The 22924-nt window shown below is 38.6% G+C and overlaps 1 protein-coding gene and 1 long non-coding RNA gene across 4 annotated transcripts; one reads left to right on the top strand and one right to left on the bottom strand.

Annotated features, from left to right (window-relative positions):
* The first annotated feature begins 2280 nt into the window (after positions 1-2280).
* prrx1b (paired related homeobox 1b) lies at positions 2281-15142 on the top strand. Of its 3 annotated transcripts, none has more exons than XM_061240229.1 (5): positions 2281-3113; positions 11668-11843; positions 12788-12969; positions 13759-13820; positions 14178-15142. In XM_061240229.1, exons 1-5 carry the CDS (start codon positions 2867-2869, stop codon positions 14231-14233), a joined length of 723 nt encoding a protein of 240 aa, XP_061096213.1. In that variant the 5' UTR covers positions 2281-2866; the 3' UTR covers positions 14234-15142. The 3 variants fall into 3 exon arrangements, with proteins under 3 accessions (XP_061096213.1, XP_061096214.1, XP_061096212.1); XM_061240230.1 differs by having other exon boundaries at positions 13759-13824; XM_061240228.1 differs by lacking the exon at positions 13759-13820.
* A 1935-nt stretch (positions 15143-17077) lies between these two features.
* LOC133126142 (uncharacterized) lies at positions 17078-22697 on the bottom strand. Its single transcript, XR_009708504.1, has 3 exons — positions 22615-22697; positions 18044-18188; positions 17078-17171 (listed from the first exon to the last, which is right to left on the bottom strand). It is a non-coding gene; the product is annotated as an uncharacterized LOC133126142 (long non-coding RNA).
* Positions 22698-22924: the final 227 nt, after the last annotated feature.

Genomic DNA, 22924 nt, shown 5'->3' with positions numbered 1-22924 from the left:
AATAACAGTTAAGGTCATGGCTTCGCTCGTTCATTGTGGAAGCACCTGCATGCTGATCCGTCTTACTGGTTCAAAGTCTAGTAAAAAATACTTATGCGCGCGTGAGTGTGTGTGTCTGTGTATGTGTGTGTGGGCTCGCGTGCGCGTGTGTGTGCGCCTGCATCACGTTATATGAAGCAACAGACAGAAATACAACAACAATAATTTCATATTCAAATTGAAATGATAAGCTATTTTCGCCCTGGTCAGCCCTGGTCACGGGAGAATAGCCTGTAGTCTGGAATCAAAAAATGTATTTTACCGCTTACATCTTATATGTTTAAAAGTAACCTGGCAGCAGACAGGCATATTTTGCCATAGGCTATCGGATTATATTGATGTTTGGGATTGGGGAAATTAAAAGGAAGCTAAGAGATACACTGAATGTCCAGATGTAGCCCTAGATTAATCATATCCGCCATCATTCACATTTTTTAAATGATTGTAGACCTCTCGGACATGGTTTCTCCGTTGTCTTTAAGTTAGGCCTACTCAATACGATCGCGCAGGAGGTTTTATATGAAACTCCACTCAGTTACTTGCACTGGCTGCTAAATCTAATCACAATTTTATTTACTTTATTTTATTTGTATTTGAGGATATTTAGGTAAAATAATCGAAATTGAAACTATGGAGATTTTAACTCATTCATGTAACTATTTGATAAGCTCCAGTGCATTGTCACAAATTCAAGTTGGAACCCACTGACAGAATTAAAATGTGACATTTTCCCTAAATAGAGGATGAGGCCTAAAGGTTAACTGTCAACTGTTACGTCTAAAATAACTGTTGATTTTCTTTTACCCCAAATAGTCTAACGGTTCGTATTTAGTTTTGATATTCAATCAAGTTTAATATTTTCGACGAACTCACTGTTCTTTTATAGCCTATTAATTAGCTAGCTTATGCCGATGTGTAACCAACAAAACAAAAACACAAATCCTCCACGTGTTTCAACGTGATTAGTCATATGCAATGTTCCTAAAATTATGAAATATCTTTCCTTATTCAAACGTAGCGTATCTTTTGTTTTCGTGTGTTTACTTGTTCCATGTCTACTACCTAGTCTACACTGTTAGAAGTCGTCTATATAGGCAAACGAGTAAAGGAATGTTCATTTTCTCTGTACTGAAAGACTAAATGGTGCATTTTTTTATTAGTAAGATTTGTTGTTGAATAAGACAGAGCATCGCACTGGTACCGACATGAGCGCTGAGGCTGCAAGGGAAAGGGAGGCAGGGAAAGAGGGATCTGTAGGAAAACTAATGATGAAGAAAGGTCTACTCTACCCCAGCGCCTTAATTAAATGCATGGAAAGAACGAGAAAAGCACATCTGGTTTCAATCTGCATCCCTTTGATGGCATCAAGTGTTCTTTTCCCAGATCGGGGCTGGAAGCCACGGGCTGTCTATGGCAGCTTGGACCATAGACTCTATACATGCCATTTGAACACATGGACCCCTTCTTTCCTGTCAAGACCCTAGCTCAAAGCGCACGATACGGTTGACTTTCAGACTTTTGGACGATTTCTAAAGCAGAATGGAAGAAATCACATTTTGTCACATGAGTTGTTTGTAATTAATTTTTGGAAAGTAAAAGTACCCGCACATAGTTTGTTTCTGGTTTTTACGCGCGCAGGAGCCTACGGTTAAAACAAGACATGGTTGTTGTTTTTTTCTTCACAATACGTGGATTCCGGTAAATTTGTATTTAAGAAACTTAGAAAGAAACATTCGTCACGAATAGCCACTATGCAATGTGTCGCCCATAGGTCTCCGTTGAAAGTACATGCCTTTGTGTGTCCATTTAAGATTTTACATCCTATGTAATTTTCAAGTGGTGCCGCGGGAAACAACAACGTCCAATTGCAGTGGAAATTTCCAGAATCTCCCCCAAATCAAATCACGCAATTGAGATTTTTGAACACGATATAACGCAAATCAGTAGAATTTTGAATAACGGTGTTTGAACTAAACCCAGTATCGTAGTATCCTAGCGGTCAGATTCTCCTGGTTATATTAGCCAATACTGGGCGATAATTAGGTTTCTCTTACAGAACTGGGGCGCTGTGCCCGAGTCAGACGAAGTTGCCAAGGTTTCGTTAAGCTCCGTAATCAGGGTGTTTTTAGTGGTGGTGACGGTGCTGTGCATTGTGTAAGGGGAGGGGTGACTTGTGATGGAGAGAGGGGGTCTGTAAAACGTCAGAAACAGTACAAAGGCATTGCCACGTAATTACAGGCTCCTATTAGGTCGATCTACCCTCCCAGGGGTCTCAAATTTTCATTTATTCCCCGTTCAGGCTTCCCCTTCGTGCCAGTGTGCGTCGTTTGAAGTACCATAGAGCCTCCTGATCCAACAGAGGGAAGAACTGGCTTCAAAAAGCAGCATCCAACCTTCCTCCAGTGAGCGTAAAGCCATAGATTACTCATATGCGCATCTGTTAGACATCATCTTTCCTGCAACCGTAGTCATTCGCAGTCGTGAGTCAACAGAGGGAAGAGGGAAACTCAGAAGATGGTGTAAGATCCAGGGCCGAGACAGTAGCGAATAGTGTATGCTGGGTGTTCAGAGTTTGCATTAGTGGACAACGGCTGAAGTTTACAGTAGTTTCCAACCGAAGAAAATTTGTTCCTCTAAGTAACAAGCCCCGTGCTCAACAGAACGAGTGTTGAAAGAACGCCATTCCATCCGGATATGTAAAACCGTGAGCTCTGCTTTACAACAACAACAAGCTGGTTTGGAGGCGCTGTTTTAACTTTTTGTATGCAAGGAATAATTTTGTTCGTTTATTACTGTTCAGTTTTTCCTCCTGTACTCTTTTTGCGTCATGACTTCTAGTTATGCACATGTAATGGACAGACAACCAACAATATCCAACCGCCTGGAGAGTCCAATTACATCAAATTTGGAGAACTTACAGGCTAAAAAGAACTTCTCTGTAAGCCACCTGTTGGATCTGGAAGAGGCGGGGGAGATGGTTGGGACACAGACGGACGAGAGTACCGGAGAGGCGGGACGGAGTATGCTGGAGTCTCCGGGGCTGACTAGCGGCAGCGATACTACGCAGCAGGAGAGTAAGTGCAAAGTGTACTCCCGCGGTATGTACTCTTGGGGCTTAAGTTGTGATTAACACCTTAATAAATAACAGATTGTCACATTAGCACAGTATATATCAATTCATCGGCGCCAGAAGTTCTGACATTCGTAAATAAGGCGGCGCATAACAAATAAACAAAACCAAGTGAGCAAAGCGTGATCGTGTTAGGCTATAGGGCGCAATGTGCGCCGCTTGCCTGATTACTATAGGGAATATTGTTGCTGTTGTATAGGAATTCATGATGGAGCCTTGTGTGGGTGACTGATAGACATAAGTTTGTATTTATATGCATATAGCCCCACGTCATGTAGCTACGCTTAAGACACTTGCCTTGTTGAAAGTAAGGCACTTAGAATTAATCCTCCATGACCTGCTGCAATGCATCATATCTGACGTTTCATGAAAAAGGGCGGCCATTAATTTGCCATTAACGCTTTGATGTCGATGAAGTATGGCGATGTTAGTGGATATGGTCAGTAAGATACCAGTCGAAGTTTACGTAAATAAATCAAACAGTAGGCTAGTTGAGTTATAGAGTGAAAACGTCGCTCATTATTTCTGCCTGGAATGGGAAAAGTTGATATCTGAGTATAACAAATACACATACAAAGATAAATGTGTATTATTTTGTTTGGGTTTTATTTGTAGGCCTATTTAAAATTCCTCTTTAACTAAATCATACTTATTTTGTGAATGCACCTTGAAACTAACGATCCCATCCATCGCGTACACGGCAGCCTTGTCAGTATAGCCCGCCTTCCAACTGAAATTACGAAAGCTGATAGAAATGTGATAGTCTAATTGTCGTGCTTGTTCTTTCGCAGTAAATTAGGTAGACAGGAAAAAGAGGACCACATTTCTTTAGACTGTCTTAAGACTTATTTAGATATTTCCTTTCGACTGTCCTGAAATACAGTAGTTTTTACAGTTATGAAAATTATTATAATTATGAGACTAAAATGTTCTAACATGTCTAATTTTAGCAGAATTCCGTGTTTCAATAATTCTGTTTCAGGTAGGCTAAGCAAGAGTCATTAGAAGGAGTAGGCCATTCCAATAATTTCTCAGTGGTAAAGAGAATAATTATACTCATCGTACCGAACACAATTTATAACAAAAAAACTAACAAACAAAAAAAAAAAAACGAAAAAATCCCCAAAGAGCGGCTTCAATAGATAAGATTTATTTGTTTTTTAATTCTGCAAGGATTGAGCAGGCCTATATTTTTTCCTCGCTTATGTGCATTATTAAATGAACAACAAGAAAACAAATACAAAACCGAACAGTTTAACCAAAATAAAAAGCAATACATATTTTTTTATTGAACAGAGTATGCCATTATTTCTAGCCTGATTCCTGAATGGTTTGGGGAACATACTAATACTTAGGCCTGCAATTCAGATAAAATATGTGATCTAAATTATTGCATCTATATAGGTCTATGTGGCTTATTCTGTAAATGTAAAATCATAATCTACACCACAGAAAACTGTTAATTGTGCAGATTTTTCCATTATTTATCTAAAAGGTTTTGGGGTTTTTTCAAAAGGGAATTCTGAAAGCGCTGCTCATATATTTTTTTCTGGTCGATACGATGTGGTATTGTGACAATAATATAATAGTGTAAACGGAAAGCACTATTATCAGCTAAATTCAGACAGCACCAACTATTATTATTATTATTATTATTATTATTATTATTATTGTGGTTGTTGTTGCTGCTGCTGTTGTACCGTCATCATAATCATCAACAAAAGGAGAAAATTAATTCTCCCTGTCACTGTTTTTTCAGTCAGGCAAATATAGCCTAAATTATTGTCGTTTTCTCCAGATGATCAAATATGTATCATGTGTCCAGCATATGGATATACAGTTTTCAAAGAGGAAATGTCAATCAAATTTTTTTTTTTTTTTTATATTAGTTTTTCATAGTAGGCTGAGGAATGGCTCTCGGCTTCAACACTGCAATTCAGCACTAGCCAAATCTGTCCGTGAGCCCTTTTATTTGTTAATTTAACATGCTTCCAATGGCAGTCATCGTTTGTTTTCAAACAAACAATGTAAATATACGTAGGCTAAACATAGTTCTAAAAAATGAGACACAGAGGGAGCACACTTGTGCGTAATTTCTTATGCATATTTTTTTCTTTATTTTCTTCACATCCCTCCATTATCTAACCCGTTTAATCCTGATCAGGGTCGCTGGAGGACAGGGATACACCCTGGACAGAGGGCACACACACACCTTTAACACAATCCCTCATTCCTATAAGAATTTCATAGACTCTCCAATTATCTTAACCAGCATATCTTTGCACAGTAGGAGGAGGAGGGAACCCAGCCGGAGCATGCAAACTCCACACAGAAGGGCCAGGACTTTCTTGTTGTGAGGAAATATCCACTGCACCACTGTAATGATAATAATAATAATAATAATCATAATAATAATAATAATAAGAAGAAGAAGAAGAAGAAGAAGAAGAAGAAGAAGAAGAAGAAGAAGAAAACATCATCACTATTATTATTATTATTATTATTATTATTATTATTATTAAGAATAAGAATAATAATAAGGCTACAGTGGACTGTGGATTGATCTTTATTGTACAATGATATATTGCCGACAATGTTGCATATATGATGCTAAATGCTAATATTCGACCGATTTATAACTAAAGTAAATATGCTGACTGTGCAACCATTGACGAGGCTAAAACAACTGGTATCAATGTAAATCCCTTTTCACATAAGATGGAAAGCAGGAGAGAAATTAGTCAGTACATTTTCAGGAAAAATAGATTATTAGAATATTCTTACATATCGACCAACGGTTTAAATTATACAGACGTCAATTCTGTTGGTCTTTGGCAAGATATTTAGACTGATTTGTCATTCTTGCGCGCACAATATTCTGGAGGAAAGCAGAAACAGAACAGCGCTTATAACCAAACTGTTTCAGTTACAAATCCTCCAAGATACTGCTGTCATACCCTTGCGGCAGAGTAGCCTACTTATTGCTACAATGTAGATCTATACAACTTGACAAACATGCATAACTGTTTAATAACGACGGAGAAACCGCTGGACCCCATACAGAAAGTGTTAAACTCTTGACCACTTACGCCAAGGACAATAATACCCATTCCTTCCCCCACTACAAGATAGGCTATAATGTAGACGAACTTTACAACTATCGGGGACTTAACAAAAACGAAAGAAAAAAAAAAAAAGAAAGAAACACAGCAAAACAAAAACCTATAGTTGTAGCATATTACCTGAAGCTTTTAATGGAATAATACAAATCGCATACTAATAGTCTAATCAGGTAAACGTTCAACTCGAGCTCCCCTTTCCTCTCTGTATCTTTGAGATAAAGGGCAGCGTAAGTTTAGGTCAAATCAATACGTCAACACAAGATTATTCGTGACTCTGTGAAGTGCCACTGTATATAGGCTGGTGATTAAAGCACTGTTAGATGTATAGAGCCTGTTTCTGGTCTGACTGTTTGAATCGGCAAGAAGCGCCGGAGACATCGGTGCCTGGATATGAAAGTGCAGGTACTGTTAGCATATAAACGTAAAATGTAGCCTATTTGTAACATAAGGCATAGAGAGCACAACATACATCATATATTGTGTTTTATTTAGCCTATATCTTATATCGAATGAACATGCATTTGTAGCTATTTATTTATTTTTATGGAAAGGTACAACAATATTTTACAGTGCCCATATTAACCCTCATATTATGCTAAGATTGTATGGCCGATTTCATGTTTGGAGTCAAATGTACCCAAACAGCTTAAATAAATGCACAATTATTGCAATAGAAAGACATTTTGTGCGTCGACTTCGTATTGTCTCCCAAATCACAAGCCTTTTATCAATAAATCTGAAAAATCTGTGAGAAACATTCAAAGCCGAAGGTACAGTAGGCCTAAGTGAAAGTTTTGCACCTGTATGGGAAAGTGACACCAGAATCATCCACAAATAAATCTAATATAAAAATAAAAATGGTTGTATTTTTCTGACATCTTATATTTAGAACAGGTCAAATAACCCCACACAACACATGCAAAGTTGGTACAGGGCTTCTGAAAGCACTTCATTATGTTCATTGCATGTTTAGTATTTATTCCCACGATATAAGAAAATTAGAAAAGAGCATACAGTATCATGACGAAAAAAATCAAGAGATTATCAAACACTGAATGTGGTCAAATTTGCCGATGGCATAATATGAATGTTAAGACAGTGTAAAATATAGTTGTATTAAAAATGAATAACAGCAGCATGTTAAATTATTCATACTAATAATAACAGAAGCATATGTCGCAGACCCAAATACTATATTTCAATCAATGCTAGAATTGGATATTTGCTCACCCAGAATGGATTAGCAGGATTAGCTGGTCCAGCTAAAAACCCAGGCCACCAGCTGTAACAGAACCAATCCTCCATCCTTCCGCCGATGCGAGTGACGTCACTTTCAGATGAACGTGCTGCAGATATCCAGTACAAATGACACAAAGTGACATGGGTGAGCAGTTCTGTCACCCAGTTACCTGCATTGTGGAAGGCCTAATCGCAATTCCTTTTCCCAAAAAGGTAATAAATGACTCAGCATCCATCGTTATTGCGGGTTATTAATCATGCTGGATAGAATGCTGTTTTTTTTTTTTGTTGTTGTTGTTGTTTTATTTTATTTTATTGAGGACCTCGTCACCGAGGCTCGCGTGCAGTAGAATATTATGTTCCTGAATAGCTATGTTTCTGAGTTAGGTTCAGATTTAGATTATTTAAATGTATTTACTTAGATTAATTTTAAATTATTGCTTTCTTTCAGGTTTTTGCCCAAAGTTTATTTGAGATGGTAGATTGTTAAATGCAGCTTGCAGGCAGACTTCTCGTTCTCACTGATGCCATTTTAAACACGTTTTCCCCCAAAAATACTTAAAACTAGGCCTAATTGGAAGCTCTTTATGTAAATACATTAAATAAATAAACAAACATACAAAAAAATCAAATCGCATTCGTCGAAATGTGCGCTCACCTACATTGGCAGTATAATTCCTAAATGTTTTGTTTTGCCCCTGTATTCAGTTAAATAGTTAATTTAAGGCCTAATTCAGGCACATTATAATTCTATATACATATAAAACCAATTCTTCACAAAGGGTACAATGTATATGCCAGTTAGAATATCTGTTTAACATTTAAAATGCTTCGACAAATAGAAACATTATTTTCTTGCTAACAGATTTTGCCGTGCATTGCATTGCATTGCTTTCAGTAGGCCTTGCGGTCGTGTCAATGAACAAGATACGTTATTTTATTTTATTTTTTTATAACTAAGCCTAATTCAGAAAACGTCTTTCTGCACAGTTATATTGAATCAAGGTCAGGTAACGACAAAGTCGTTTGTACTTCTAATGCATTGGCCTAGGCCCGTTACTTCCGGAAACGTATGCAATGTGCACGTTTATATGAAAGTTATTTGTTTGTTTGAGTAGTCCAAACCTGTCATAACCTACCTTCGGGTTGTCAAAGCGTAAACACCATTCACTCAGGCCTGTTTTGCCCGCTTTAACTTTATTTCTGTGAGACTGGGTTTTTGATAAACAAAATGGGCTCAGTATAGAGGCAGTTGGTATGGGAGGTTGTAAAAAATAATTAACTCGAAGACATAATTGTATGTAATTTGTTCATCTGCCCATGGCGATGTCACTATGTGGGCAAGAGACAGTTGCTGTTTGTTTTGTGGTGTGGAGAAAGTCTGTATAAAGCCAAGGTACCTAAAACTGTTATTTCTCTGTGGTGCCACTCTTTGTGCAAGCACCACAGAGAATGACTAAATAGCTTACAAACTAGACTCCTCAGATTATACTTTACAGCTTCTGCACTTAACCAGTCAAATCTGTCGGGGAGACCAGGGATAGTTTAAACAATGGGTTAGTTGTAACACCATCAATTTCACCAACAGGGGATGTGTTGTGGTAATGTGATCACTTTTGTCCAGACCTATATTCCAATTTGAGCTCACTGGAGATGTTTCATGACTCTATATTACATATTAGGCAGTTTAAGCAAAAGAAAAAAAAGATTTTGAGGTACAAAAGTAATAATTATCATCTATTTTTTGTTTAGCAGTCAGTTTTGTAGGTAATATAGTTTAACTTTTGTGGCAGTAATACGCAGTTTTTCTTGTCAAATATGATGCTTCAAATTCATGCTAGTTTCAAACTCACATGCTAAAATAGCTGTCTATGTAATGGCTTCCCAGGTTGGGGACGGTTTTGACACTCAATTATGATTGAAACTCATTGTTTTTGGAATTTATTTATTTCTCAGGTAATGGAAGATAAAAACAGACAGGGGAGTCCCAGTAGACTCACTCTTGTATGTACATGGGTAGTCAGCTGACATATTCACTCACACACGTAGATACACTGTTACAGTATATTGTTTTGGAAAGAGATTCTTAGAAATAAAGCTGTTTTATGTTTTAAGAAAGCATAATTTCTTTTATTTTAAAATATAATTTTGAAAAGGGTGACATTATAAAAAGACGCATATTTTGGTAAAATGGATTTTGTTTTCAAATGATGTTTGAAATAGCAATTTTATATTTCATGTTTAAGAGTAAAAGTATTTCTTTTTTATTTGTTTTATTGAAAATAATATATTTTAAGTCTATACTACATTTTTTGTGTAAATGTAATAGTGTGGATCTGATTTGTCCCTGTTACATCCATCCCCAGCTTGTGTTACAACTATATATGGTTGTATCAGTGGAACTCCTTGTATTTGACATTAACTGTGATATTTGAGATGATGTCTAAAAATGAGTAGTATTTGTCAGAGACAAATGTGTGTAGCTTGCATAAACACTCATTGAGTTAAATGGTTTTACAATTGTTCCTGGTTTCCCATAATTCTTGAAACCATATTTTAGTCAACAGTCCTGTGAAAATCATGTTATCACATAGAATTGGACCAACCAATAGCATTCGGTATGCTTGCCATTTTAGTTAGTATATTTTAGTTAGTATTTCTGTGTCGCTTGATTTAGCTCTTTTCAATGCATACAATTTTACAATAGGCTACGATAAGGTCATTGACACCATCAGTCTAATGATGATGATTTGTTTGTGTCCCCCTGCAATAACTTTGTGCTGTTGCTTGTAATCAGTTTAGTTTTCATAATTTATAATTGTTTGTTAATTGGCATTGCCATCATATACATACAGTACCTATGCTTAATTGTAATTAAGTTAAATTAGAGTTTAATTTCCGTGCAGTTATGTAAGGAATATACTAAGATGCAACCAGTCATCCGTCAATTATGCAGGCAGTAAACACATGATTCTACATTTGGCTTTTAATTATCATTATCTATTTCACTTTACCTGGTGTAAAAGGCTATTGCATAATTTCAACACATACAACACATGTTCATGTTTTGTTGTAGGAATGAGCAGCTTGTTTTGTAGTCACGTAGGAACAGGGCTGGACAAAGCTTTGAGCTGCCCTACCGGGTCTTATCGTCAGTAGACCACACTCACAGCTCCTTTCAGTACAGCTGTACATCAAAAATGCGAATATTTTCAATTATACATTTCCTTTCTTTTCATAAAAAAGCCTAACTAGGGACGGGAGTTGGAAACTAGCAACAGCTACACTCACTGAGCACTTTATTAGGAACAGTTTTACTCATTACACCTACTTATTCATGTGATTATCTAATCAGCCAATTGTGTGGCAGCAGTGCAATGCATACAGTCATGTAGATACAGGTCAGGGGCTGCAGTTAATAGTCACATCAACAATCAGGATGGGGAAAGAATTTGTGGAATGATTGTCGGTGGCAGACAGGGTGGGTTGAGCAACTCAGAAACTGCTGATCTCCGGGGATTTTCATGCACAGTAGTCTCTAGAGTTTGCAAAGAAAGATGCAAAAAACAAAAATGAATCCAGTGAGCAGCAGTTCTGCAGACAGAAAAACTTTGTTCATGAGAGACTTCAGAGGAGAATGGTGAGACTGGTCAAAGCTGACAGGAAGGTTACAGTAACGTAGATAACCACACATTGCAACAGTGGTATGCAGAAGAGCATCTCTGAACACACAACGCATCATGACTAAGTGGATAGGCTACAGCAGTAGAAGTCTAAAAAATAAGTCCAATAAATACCTAATAAAGTGCTCACTGAGTGTATAACCTCTATAGGCAAAACATCAGCTACATGCACCTGGTGTAAACTGGCAATAATGATGCTGTGTCTCTTGGCATTGTCCCTACTCAAATAAACATTAAATAATATATATTTTTAATCCTGATGATGAGCAGCAAATAGGTGTCTTGCGGTGTGTAAGGCAGTGACTCTCTGAACACGATGTCCTCATAAATCCAAAATGGGGCATAGCTTGTGTGTATCCTTAATCTTTACATTAATCATACTCTGATTTCAAAACAATGTATTATGGAATATGTTCAATATAGATGTGCTTGATGTGTGTGTGTGAATCCGTAGATGAACAGCTGAACTCTGAGGAAAAGAAGAAGAGGAAACAGCGTCGGAACAGGACCACCTTCAACAGCAGCCAGCTGCAGGCTCTAGAGAGGGTGTTTGAGAGGACCCACTACCCCGACGCCTTCGTCAGAGAGGACCTGGCGCGCAGGGTGAACCTTACCGAGGCGCGTGTGCAGGTGAGCTGCCCGGGAGCTTACAGTGGAAAACTGCCACGTGTTTTTATTCACCCGGGCTTGTTTGAGTTATTCTGTACACAATCACTTGACTATCTGTAGTCACGTGAAGCTGAACGATACTTTTAACTCCTGAAAACCTGCCGACATTTTTCACGCAGTTCCATACGCGACAAATGCGTGTAAGATGTATTTGCGTAACGGTGTTACTCATCTTTCTGCAGTATGTCTTCAAACAGACTTTCTTTTTCATTTTGCCTGCCTCTTTTTGCCTTTTTCTTGTAATGGGAATGTTATTCCATGGAGATTATGCTTGATTTGAAAAAAAAAGAAAACACATCTGTGATTAATGTGTACCAGAGTGATACAGATCCTTTGATAAAAAAAGACTTTCGGTTCATTCCTAAAGCATTGCATTACAGGACATTGTGCCGCCCTGGGCCACAGTCATGCTCCAGTGAGGACTCAAAATGAGTTAAATAAAAGATTTTCTTTCAGTGTGGGAGTGCTGCAATCATCATTCAAAAACACTGTTACCAAGCAGCAATGTATAAGTAAAAGAGGAGTCAGACATACAGTAGTAAAATGATGTAATTATTATTTGAATAAGCAGAGACCTCATGTGAGGCCATTTTCAAGCTTTAGTCTTCTTTTTACCTCACTTACATTAAAAATTGATTTACAATAAGTACTCATTCCAGGTTGTGTGTGAACAAAAAAAAATTGTTAACCTTGCTCAAATGAATCTTTCAAAATCAAAAACATATTACAAAGCCGGTCATTCTAATCTGTTCTTAGGAGGGTTTTAAATCATTCAGTTGATGGAGTAATGGTGTCAAAACTTCACTGCATACCCTTCCTTATGTTTATTTGTATCCTACCCAGACCCTCATTGAATGCCCTGCCTATCTTAACCTTCTGTTGTCGGGGTGGTCTTTGTTTTTCAGGTGTGGTTTCAGAATAGACGGGCTAAGTTTCGCAGGAACGAACGAGCGATGCTGGCCAGCAAGAACACCGCTCTCCTCAAATCCTACTCTGGAGAAGTGACAGCGGTGGAGCAGCCTATCGTACCCCGTCCCGCTCCGCGACCAAACGATTACCTATCCTGGGGCAGCGCCTCGCCGTACAGGTAACCCCTTCCCTCTGACCCTCAGTGCCCCCGACAACACTGGCTGTTATTGTTTCATTTCCTCTCCCCCCCCCACCCCCCCCACCTCTGTCCTCACATCCCCACATCTGTTGTATTAACATCGTGTCTCTGGTTCCCAGAGGCGGTTTGTTGTTACTCTCTTCTGAATAACCCTCTCAACTCTCCAAATATTCTGGAGAATATTTCGTTTTTTGTCTTATAAACACGCTACTTCTACTAAACTCTTTATTACTCACTCCAATCCATCACTCCCCTTCCCCTGTTTATGATTCATGTCTATGAAAATATTGGTGCTCTGTGAGTTTGGTCTCAAGTGAGGGAGAAAAGATTACAGTACAGGAAAATGTGACTATTGCTGTCAGTTAATCCACCGCCTCTTTGAACACTGAGAAAGGGCGAAAGACCCGAGGCCCCCCCCCCCTACGAGTCCCATGCGATGAGGTGATAATCTGAAAACAAATTATTTTAAATATACTGCTCACCTAGCTGAACCCTCTGTTATTCCATATGTGTTAATAGATGTATGTTGGGCAGGATTTTTTGTGAATTGCTTACATTGGTTTGATTTACTGTCAAAAAAAAAGTAAGACTGTTGATCTGGAAAAAGCTATTTGCAGCAGTCAAAAATGTTAGTCAGCTGGGAGTATTTTCTGGCGTGGCTGTGTACTGCTTTATTTCACATGACCAAACAACATGCAGGGCATTTGAAACCAGTAAAAGAAGCCAATGCAGACCTAACACATACATCACAATTTATATATTCTGAAGCTGGTATCCAATGCCGGAGGGAGCGCCAATGCGAGTTCCACAGAAAATGCTGCCCACAGAAAGCAAGTATTTTTTTATTTTACTCAATATGGTTCCTTGTTTGTTTCTGATGTTTCTGAGTGGTAGCGGTCCGAGAATGGAATACATATTTTGTTATGTATTTAAATTTACTAAAGGAAGGCACAGACCTTCTGAAAAGGATCTGACCAAGTACATATGCAAGCTCTTGTATAGCCCTTTTTCTGGTTTTGTGATTTTTCTAAAATACTGGAGTAACTGGTGACTGTGGTATTCTGAACACAGGATTCATTCTTTCGTGCAGATTAAAAATGTCTCTCAACGCTTGAAGTTCAGGTGACTGTTCATGAATTTGTTTCGATGTACAAATATGTGATGTACAATCTCCTTGTTGCTTCCAGCGCCATGGCTACCTACCCACCCACATGTTCCAACACCAATACCACCCAGGGAATGAACATGGCCAACAGCATCGCTAACCTGCGCCTCAAAGCCAAGGAGTACAGCTTGAACCAGGTGCCCACTGTCAACTAAGGGGGATGGAAGGCCTCTGGTACCAGGGGGAGAGGTGGGCTAGGGACTCACTTTCCCAGACAAGATCCGCAACGTCTCAAGTTGGGCAGCCAGCCGTCCCTCCGGAATTACAACAGAAGTTTCCTCTAGTCGGCACGTCATCTTAACGGTGAATGTATTTTCTTACCCTGCATCAAACAGGACAGAAATACAGAGCGAAAACCAAAAGGTTTGAGAACATTTTACTCTGAACGTTTAAAAATCTGATCGTCCAAATTAGCCAATGAATACGTTTGGACGTTGTAATGTTTATTTTGTTTTTTTGTTGTTTTTTTTTTTTTCTATTTGATTTGAACTGGACAAAATTCATCTATACAAAACAGGAGGAAATATTGTTACTACCCTTGAATATTTTAAGCTGAGAAGCTGTAGTCGCAGCTAAAGCGATCGCTGTGTCTCGCTGGTGTTCTCAGGAGCCTTCTGGATAGGAAAAGCATGTTGTGCTCTGCTCAGAAGGTCGTTTCTTACGCAAATAAAACACCCAAACAGCATAGGCTGGAACATGAAATGCCAGGATTTTGAAACAGCAAAGAGGAGGACTTCCTCCAGTTGATATACAGAGAAGTTACAAACATTTTAATATTTTATTCATTTTTGTTTCATTTTTTTCCATTTATACCACTGACAATCAAATGTCATCAATGCATTATGATTTATATAATGTACGCTATACAGGCAAGCTAACTCATGTAACTCATTTTGAACCAAAGAACCTAGATGCTTTTTTGTCTTTGTATGATATCGCTATTTGTAACAGAAAATCTTATATTATAATAAAATACAGTTCAACTAATATTATGAATTTTTTTACGCTCCAGAACAGGGGAAGACTTTGATATTGGATCACAAAAATTTACGCAATTGTGTATATGGATTTACACAGCTATGTATATGGATTTACACAGCTCTGTGGGAAATCAGTTGTTATTTGTCGAAGCACTTTTGTATAAATCTACCATTTCAGAGCTATTACTCCATACAAATGCAATGGCTCCACTTCGGCTGTTGCTGGCAACAGTAATTCAGACTTGAGGAAAATCACATAAACTTGCTTTTTTTAAGGAACATTTTTTGTACAGTATAGCACCAGTTTTTTGGGGGTTTTTTTCATTTAAAATAAATATCCAGAAATAGTTTTGTTAACCCTGAAAAAAAAAGTTAAACTGGTTTTGACAATTGACAAAGTATGTGTCTGTGGAGAACATACTTTGGATAAAGATAAATGGATCTTGGGACTGTGTAAGAATTACTTATTAAATTCAGTTAGGCTGGTAAAAATATCAAAAACGTAAAGTATTCCTTGCTGAATCTAAATTCTTTTTAAGAAATATGTAAAATATTTGACATATAAACCAAATGGGCTACAAACTCCAACCCTTAGCCCCTCGTTCATATGCAAAGCAATCAGGTTCCTGAGACAGGTGAGACAGCGTCATCCCACGGAATGACAGTAATGTAGAAGAAATCTGCATATGTGCAGCAATTACCGTTCAGGTGAGAGTTCCTGTTTACTTTGGATTCCAGTTCAACCAAAGAAGTACATAAGCACTGCAACAGCATAGGAGACAGCATCTGCTTCTTGTGTGAAATACCATAAAGGTGTTTTATTATCTGAGGATGGACACAGCTGCAGCTGCGACTACTGTAACTGCATGAGCACTCGAGTTCACGAGTGTTTCTTCATTATCACAGTCTGCCGTCCATAAATGTTTATCTTAAAAACAATGTTACAGGAAATCCTATTTCTTGTAAGTGGACCCTACAGCCTAGTCTGGTTGAGTTACCATAGCCTTGTTTCTACTAGTTGTTTTTCCGTGTGCTTTGACATTTTTAAGTGAATAGCCTGAGTTGACCTGCAGTACAGGCTACAGTCTGGGACCTAGGGGGACCTTCTGTTTGGGTCCTCCACCTTACTGTTGTGCGTCAGTGTTACGTAAAAAAAAAAAAAAAGCCTAAATCATAGGCTCGATATCACACATCGGGCTTCATAAATGGCAGTGTTTGGACTGAAAAGACAGTGGCGTCTTTTAATACTGCAGCATCTGCTGGGCAATGCCACACTGTGTGCTTGTGTTTCTCAGCCACATACGGGCCCAATCACAGAACTCTTTGAGGACCCATGCAATGTGCCCAGGAGAGTAGCCCACTCTTACATTCATAAACGCACCCAGCTCCATTAATCGACCAGAATCTGACAGCTAGAAATCAGCGTATCTTCATAAAGTAAAGACAACATTGTTTTTTGGAATAAACTATTTGTCTTTTAAGCTTTTAAAAGAAACCTGAGTGCAGGTACTCTTATTCAGCATCTGAACTTGGCCAATGCCAGAGGGAGGCTTTCAGTGAGAATGCTGGGTTGCGTGTGAAGGCCTACACGTGCTCAATCCCCAGTCTTGCCTGTGGAGCTGCCCCCTGCGTGGGGCTGCAGCTGTTGGGGCTGGTCTCAGGCAAGCCAACAGAGCACCATCGCCTATGCCCCGGCCCTGCATGGTGTTTGATCCGCTGTCACTTTCCAGATCCTTGCAGGAATGTTTCACTCTCAGCAAAGAACAACAAAGCAGGGCAGTGGACAGGAATGTGAGGCAATCTGACAGGGAAAGGAAAATGGTTTCAGCTGTTGAGCAGAGAGAGGCAGGCTCTCAAATCAAGTTCCAGTCACAGACATGGGATAAATACTCTTCTCCAACCACAGACATCCTCGTCTCTGGCCTGAAAGCGTCTGTACTGTATGAATTGTGTTGCACTCCAGGCTTTTCTGTTCTCTGTCAGAGTTACCCATTTGTTCATTAGGGGCCGCATCAAGATCCCTTTGGTGATTGAATCTAGAGATGCAGAAACATAGATTTCCAGTAGTTAGCCCTGGTAGAAAATCCAACTATGACCAGCTTGAAATACCAGCTGCCAGCTGTTTCAAGACATCGCTTGAGATGGTCTACTGGTAACTGGACAACCAGCTACCAGCTGTTTCAAAACCTAGCTTGACTTTTATTTGAATTGCACAGAAACAAAAAGTTTTGCTGTTAGATCGACTTCTTCCCCTTGATTAAGTTTAAAATCGCGATAATTTTCTGCCCAGAATTCCACAATTTTTGACTTTCAAGTTGTCCTGTATACAAGTCAGGGTTTCTTCAATTTGACATAGAATCTTTATGATGCGGCACGTTCACTCTTCAGACCTATAAAAGGGTACACTGAGGGGCTGTAAAGTCTTTATGATTATTTTGGAAACCGACTATTTCCTCTTTCAGCTCTACCTTTTAGCTCGCACGACTCCGCTTTACCCCTGCAATAGCTTGGCAATGCTTACCTTTCAAATATTTTAATAACTTGTGAAGCATGTTTCTGCTTGACTAAACATTATATAAAAAGCCACAGTTAAATGAAACGTTGCTGCTTCTTATCGCTTAAATGCACCACAGATCAAGTATTACTGATATTTTATAGGTGAATGAATATAATACATAACAATACTGCTCATGGTCTTTCACCTTAAGAGAGTGATACACAATGATGCAAACTGGCTGCCTGCCGGCTTGCTCTGGGGTAGTTACGCTACACTTGGACAATGTGACTCTCCTGTCAGGATGTGTCCGGGGGGGGGGGGGTAACATGTAAGGGTGGAAGAGAGGGGGGGTGGGGGAAGGTGAAAATAGGGTGTCCATGCTGTGCGTCTCGGGCAGGGCGACCATCTCACCTTTCATGGCCCGGGCCCGCTGACCCCGAGTGTTTCCAGATGTGCGCTGCCTGCAAGGCGGGCCGCGGCCCTCCATCAGCACTGACAGCGTCCCCTCGGACAGGAGGCTCCCTCCAGCACGCGGCTCGCCCCTCCAGCCCCGCATCTGGAGCCCATTAGAGAGGAGACAGTCGGAGGAGGGGGAGGCGGGAGGAGGCGTGCGGGGGGGTCGCCGTCAAGCGCAGGCCCGGGCCGCGGGCACGGTAGCGCAGGGATGGGAGGAGAAGCCCATCACCTCAACGATAAGTGGCGGCACCTTAGATTTCACTCCCCTTTTTTTTTTGGCTCTGGCCTTTCTTTCTCTCTCTTTCTCACTTCTTTATTTTCCTCCCTACTCTCCAAAAACCACATTCTCTGCCGGGTCGGCCTCCTGGCTAAAACGTGAAATGTTCAAATGATCACAGAGGCTTTATTAATGAGCGGTCCTGGAACAGTTTGTGAAAAAAAAGAAAGAATTTCAGAAAGTGGAAGAACTCGAGTGAAATATTGCGCAGCTGTTAACAGTGTGTGGCGGGAATTAGTAACCAAAAATATATTTGGGATTCTGAGGCGAAGGGAAGGAAAGCACAAAAGATCTGTGATTGCTGAGCACATGCTGAGGGACTTTGAGTCTCCACGTTTTGACTTATACTAACGAGAACGGGGTAGCCTACAAAACAAAGTCAAAAGAAAATAAACCGTGCCCTCTGTGAAATCACCACAAATCCTGTGGTAATAAACTGTACTATACGTTTCTGATGATTAAAGGGAAATAATTTTGAGAATTTTTAATCCCAAAAATTGTTAAATAAAGTAGACCAGTGAAACATCTTTCCTGACAGGTTAATGTGTATGTTCTCTTAGATCACACTTTGCCACAGGATGCAAAGGTCAGACCAAAATATTTATTATAAGTAATGAATGTAAAAGTAAAACAAGGGGCATATTATCAGCATGATGCATTACATTAGGCTGTTAGGTATTAATTCCTCCTCTGTACCTATTTGTGAAAATCCTGGGGAGCGTAAGAGAAGGACAGTGAATGATGGGACGACACCTCCCTGTACAACACTTTCCGGTCCTTGAGTAATGGCAATGATTGCAGGAGACACTAGAAAAGAGTGCTTCACTTGAAGTAATGCAGCTGTTTGGTGATATTACAATCCAAGAGTAATTTCCTGAAACACCCCTTTAAGTTTTCTTCCAAGTGGAATACCTGCCATGTTGTTTTTGTTGCAGTTTATTGAGGTAGAATCTACTCTTGAATCTACCTCTTCCTATATTCTTACATTATTGTATACGGTTCCTTCCTGAAAGCTATACAGATTGCCATGTAATAAACACTTTAGCCACCCAAACCAGCTGTTCTGGAGTTACAGTACTCGATGAATTGACAATTTAATTTTTTGACCATAAGTATACCACAAGGAACAGACCAAACGGTAATTATGGTAATTATGCTGGCTAACGTGACGTGCATTCTGGGCATCATCACCATGGAATCATTGTTAGTTTAACTTCACAAAATGCACATTGCCTTGCATCTGAACTATTTAAAGTATTTACTGTTTAAAGGCCTTTGGTTATAACCACATCACTACAAGAATAAAACAAGATTGGCTTATATGGCTGAGAGCAAACCATGTGTCCAATTGACTCAACAAACTGAGAGTACTGCTTGACTATTTGATCGCTGAAATCATGGTGCCTCAGTTCAAAAACTGGGCCACTACACAGTGCAATCCTTTCGCTTTACAGTTTGGCCTTAACTTTGAATCCATTTTAAAAATGTTTTTTTCCTGTACATTGAATTATGTTTGCTTTCTGAGAGTATTTTTAAAAAAAAAGAAAAACACTTCCATAAGTTTACAGTTCAGAGTTATGTTATAGAAGCATTTTACGAGATTAATTGGGCATCTAAAGCGCAAATGCAATGTTTTTTTTAAAATAAATGGGATCAGCAATGAAACCAGCTACTACTGCTACTATTACTACTACTACTACTACTACTACTAATAATAATAATAATAATAATAATAATAATAATGATAAGAATAATAATAATAATTATTATAATTATAATTATAATTATTGTTATTATTATTATTATTATTATTATTATTATTAATATCTCTGACCTTATTTTATAATTATGCAACAATATTGATTGGATTAGGGTTATTGCTATAACTGTAAACTCTGAATGGTTTGGGGGGGGTCAAAATTGAGTCCCCAAATGACATGTATAATTAGTACATATATAATATAATCGGTGCAGAAAAAAACGAAATAATTGAAAACAAATTAGAGTAATCCATTGATGAAAGCGAGTAACATCCAAACCAAATCAATGTGAGAGCTACGTTTTCCAGCGCCCCCTTCTGTGCAGCCGCTCGCCGTAAAACTGCTTGAAAACAAGCCTACTGTCGAAATTGCAAGAGGCATAGATCTATTTGCTATTTTGTGTGAAAATCTCAGTGGGAGAATTAAATGAAACGTGATAAATTGTTACCACTGGGTTGTAGTTTAGCTAAAAAGTACCCTGCAAAATTAGGGACTGAAGAAACCCCACAAATAGCTATTCAATAGGGTTTTAAAAAAAATAGCCTGAATGTGCATATCCATTTAAAAAGTGGAGAGAATGTGCATATCCATTTAAAAAGTACTGGCTGACAGTAATTTTGTACTAGTGACAGGGAGTATGGGTGATTCAGGTAATTTGTGACCCTTTTTGTAAATTCCATTTCTCAGTCAGCCCTCACCACCAGTTTTAATAAGATACCCATGACACTGCACATTTTTACAATTCTCATGTTCTTAGCCATTCATATATTGGCCAAATTGTGATATTATAATGTGTGAATGTATAGCAAACTATTTTGTAATCACTCAGCCAAAATCAGTTTTTTTCTTTCACATTTGGAAATTTGGGACACAGCATGAACGCAAAGATACTTCACTTAACTTAAGGATCATTATTCAAACATCAGATATTTCCAAATTGTTTCTACTGTGCCTTTACCATTTCATATGGGATATTTTATATGAGACACAAAATGCAAATCATTCTTAAATTGTTCCATTCCTTGCAATGGGCTAATTGTATTAAGAAAACACACACAGACTCTCTCTCACACATATATGCACACACAACATGAACAATCATTTCTGAAAAATAAGTAAATTGTGTAGAGCATCGCATTTCAAATCCATTCACTTAAAATTCTATTTCAAAATGAATTACTTTTCCCCCCATCATTCTGTCTGTTATCCATCCTTACAATTTATAATGTTAAAATGTTGGGTTTAGGGAATTTTAGGTTGCGAGCCCGGCTGCCTTGTGCCAAAACTCCTTAAGTTCCACCACTACCATTGCTCCGGCTCTGGTAAAAAGCATGTTACACACAAGATAAGAATTACATTTAAATTTACACTCAAATTTCAGTCACGTTATATTATTTTTCTTTGTGCAAAGTATTTTTTATGTCCCAAATTACCTGAAAACATGTGTCAGTCTCAAAATTATATAATTTAATAATAATTCTTATCGCTTTTTAAAAATTTTCTTTATTTTCTTAAAGAACTACTTTGATATACATCACAATAAGACATGCTGTATCATGCATTATATTTTCATCATGCACTTAACGGGTCCAAATGCTACGTATGTCCCTGTACTTATTCTACCCTGTCTCCTCCTTATTTCCTGGGTGACCGTCGCCACGCCCGCTTTAATGAGGTCACATTATAAATGTTTTGTGATCATGATAAGTTTATATGCAAGGTATTTGAGGTGAAAATGCTGAACGACAAGTATTAGTGAACGAGAAAAACTCAAAATACTTACTAACCCAATTCACCCTACAACACGTTTTGGGCTAGATCAGAATAATTAAAAAAATGAATAAACTTTCTAAAAAAAAAAAAAGCTAAGGAAACAAAAGCGATTAGTCTTATCGGCTGATTTATTTTAATGTATCAGCGCTTCAATAGAAAATAAATTGGTAGATCTTTATAATTTTTCTTCATTTCAGAGGGTCAATGTTGAATTGTAAACCATATGTCTGGTAAATTACTGAACCACAAAATAGTTCAAGACTCTCAAGAAATGCACGGAAATAATTAACGTGTGACTTTTCATCGGACTGCAAAAGTGGAAAATGTTTCGTGACAGATACCGACAGAAACAGTAGGCCTTCATGCGTGTTCAGTAGGCCTAGATTGCTGAAATTAAGACGAATTAAATTAAATAGACTAAACTTTAACCAAAACGATTGCACATAATCTGTAGCAAACATTCAATTGAACCACATGAATAGTTGGTGCATACATAAGGCCTAGTCTGAAAATGAAAACAGGAAAACTGCATGCTATCCTCCAATGAATCAAGAGCAATTGCTTCTATCGCGAAGGAGTGGGCCTATGTGGCCTGCAACGTATCACTCCTGTTTGCTGATGTATTCAAGGAGCATGAGACGGACTGATTTGATTGACCTCAGCACTTAACTATAAGTAATTTAAGTTCCAGTGCTTCCGGGAGCCATTATTCTTACCGTTGTCTTGGGATGACAGAACGCACAGCTCAGCAGCTTCTGATCAGAACCAGCCGGGTGAGCCTCGTAGCCGAAAGGACGACTGTAACGATAGCGCAGTGGCACGACTTAACAGTCCGGGTAAATAAAAGTGGTGGCCAAAGATAAAAATCGCAAGGTGTGTCTATTACAGCGTAAACACTGCACATTAAAATGCTATGTGGTAAATCAACTTTCACAATGGAGGCCCATGGTCCCTATTGGATTTGTACGTACTGTGTCTACTGTGGTACAGTTGAATTAGCTCTGGACGTTTTACCGTGGGAAGTTT

This window comes from Conger conger, chromosome 4, assembly GCF_963514075.1.
Source record: "Conger conger chromosome 4, fConCon1.1, whole genome shotgun sequence".
NCBI classification, from domain to species: Eukaryota; Metazoa; Chordata; class Actinopteri; order Anguilliformes; family Congridae; genus Conger; species Conger conger.
Note: the sequence above shows the minus strand (reverse complement) of the source record. Positions and strands in the feature narration are given on the sequence as shown.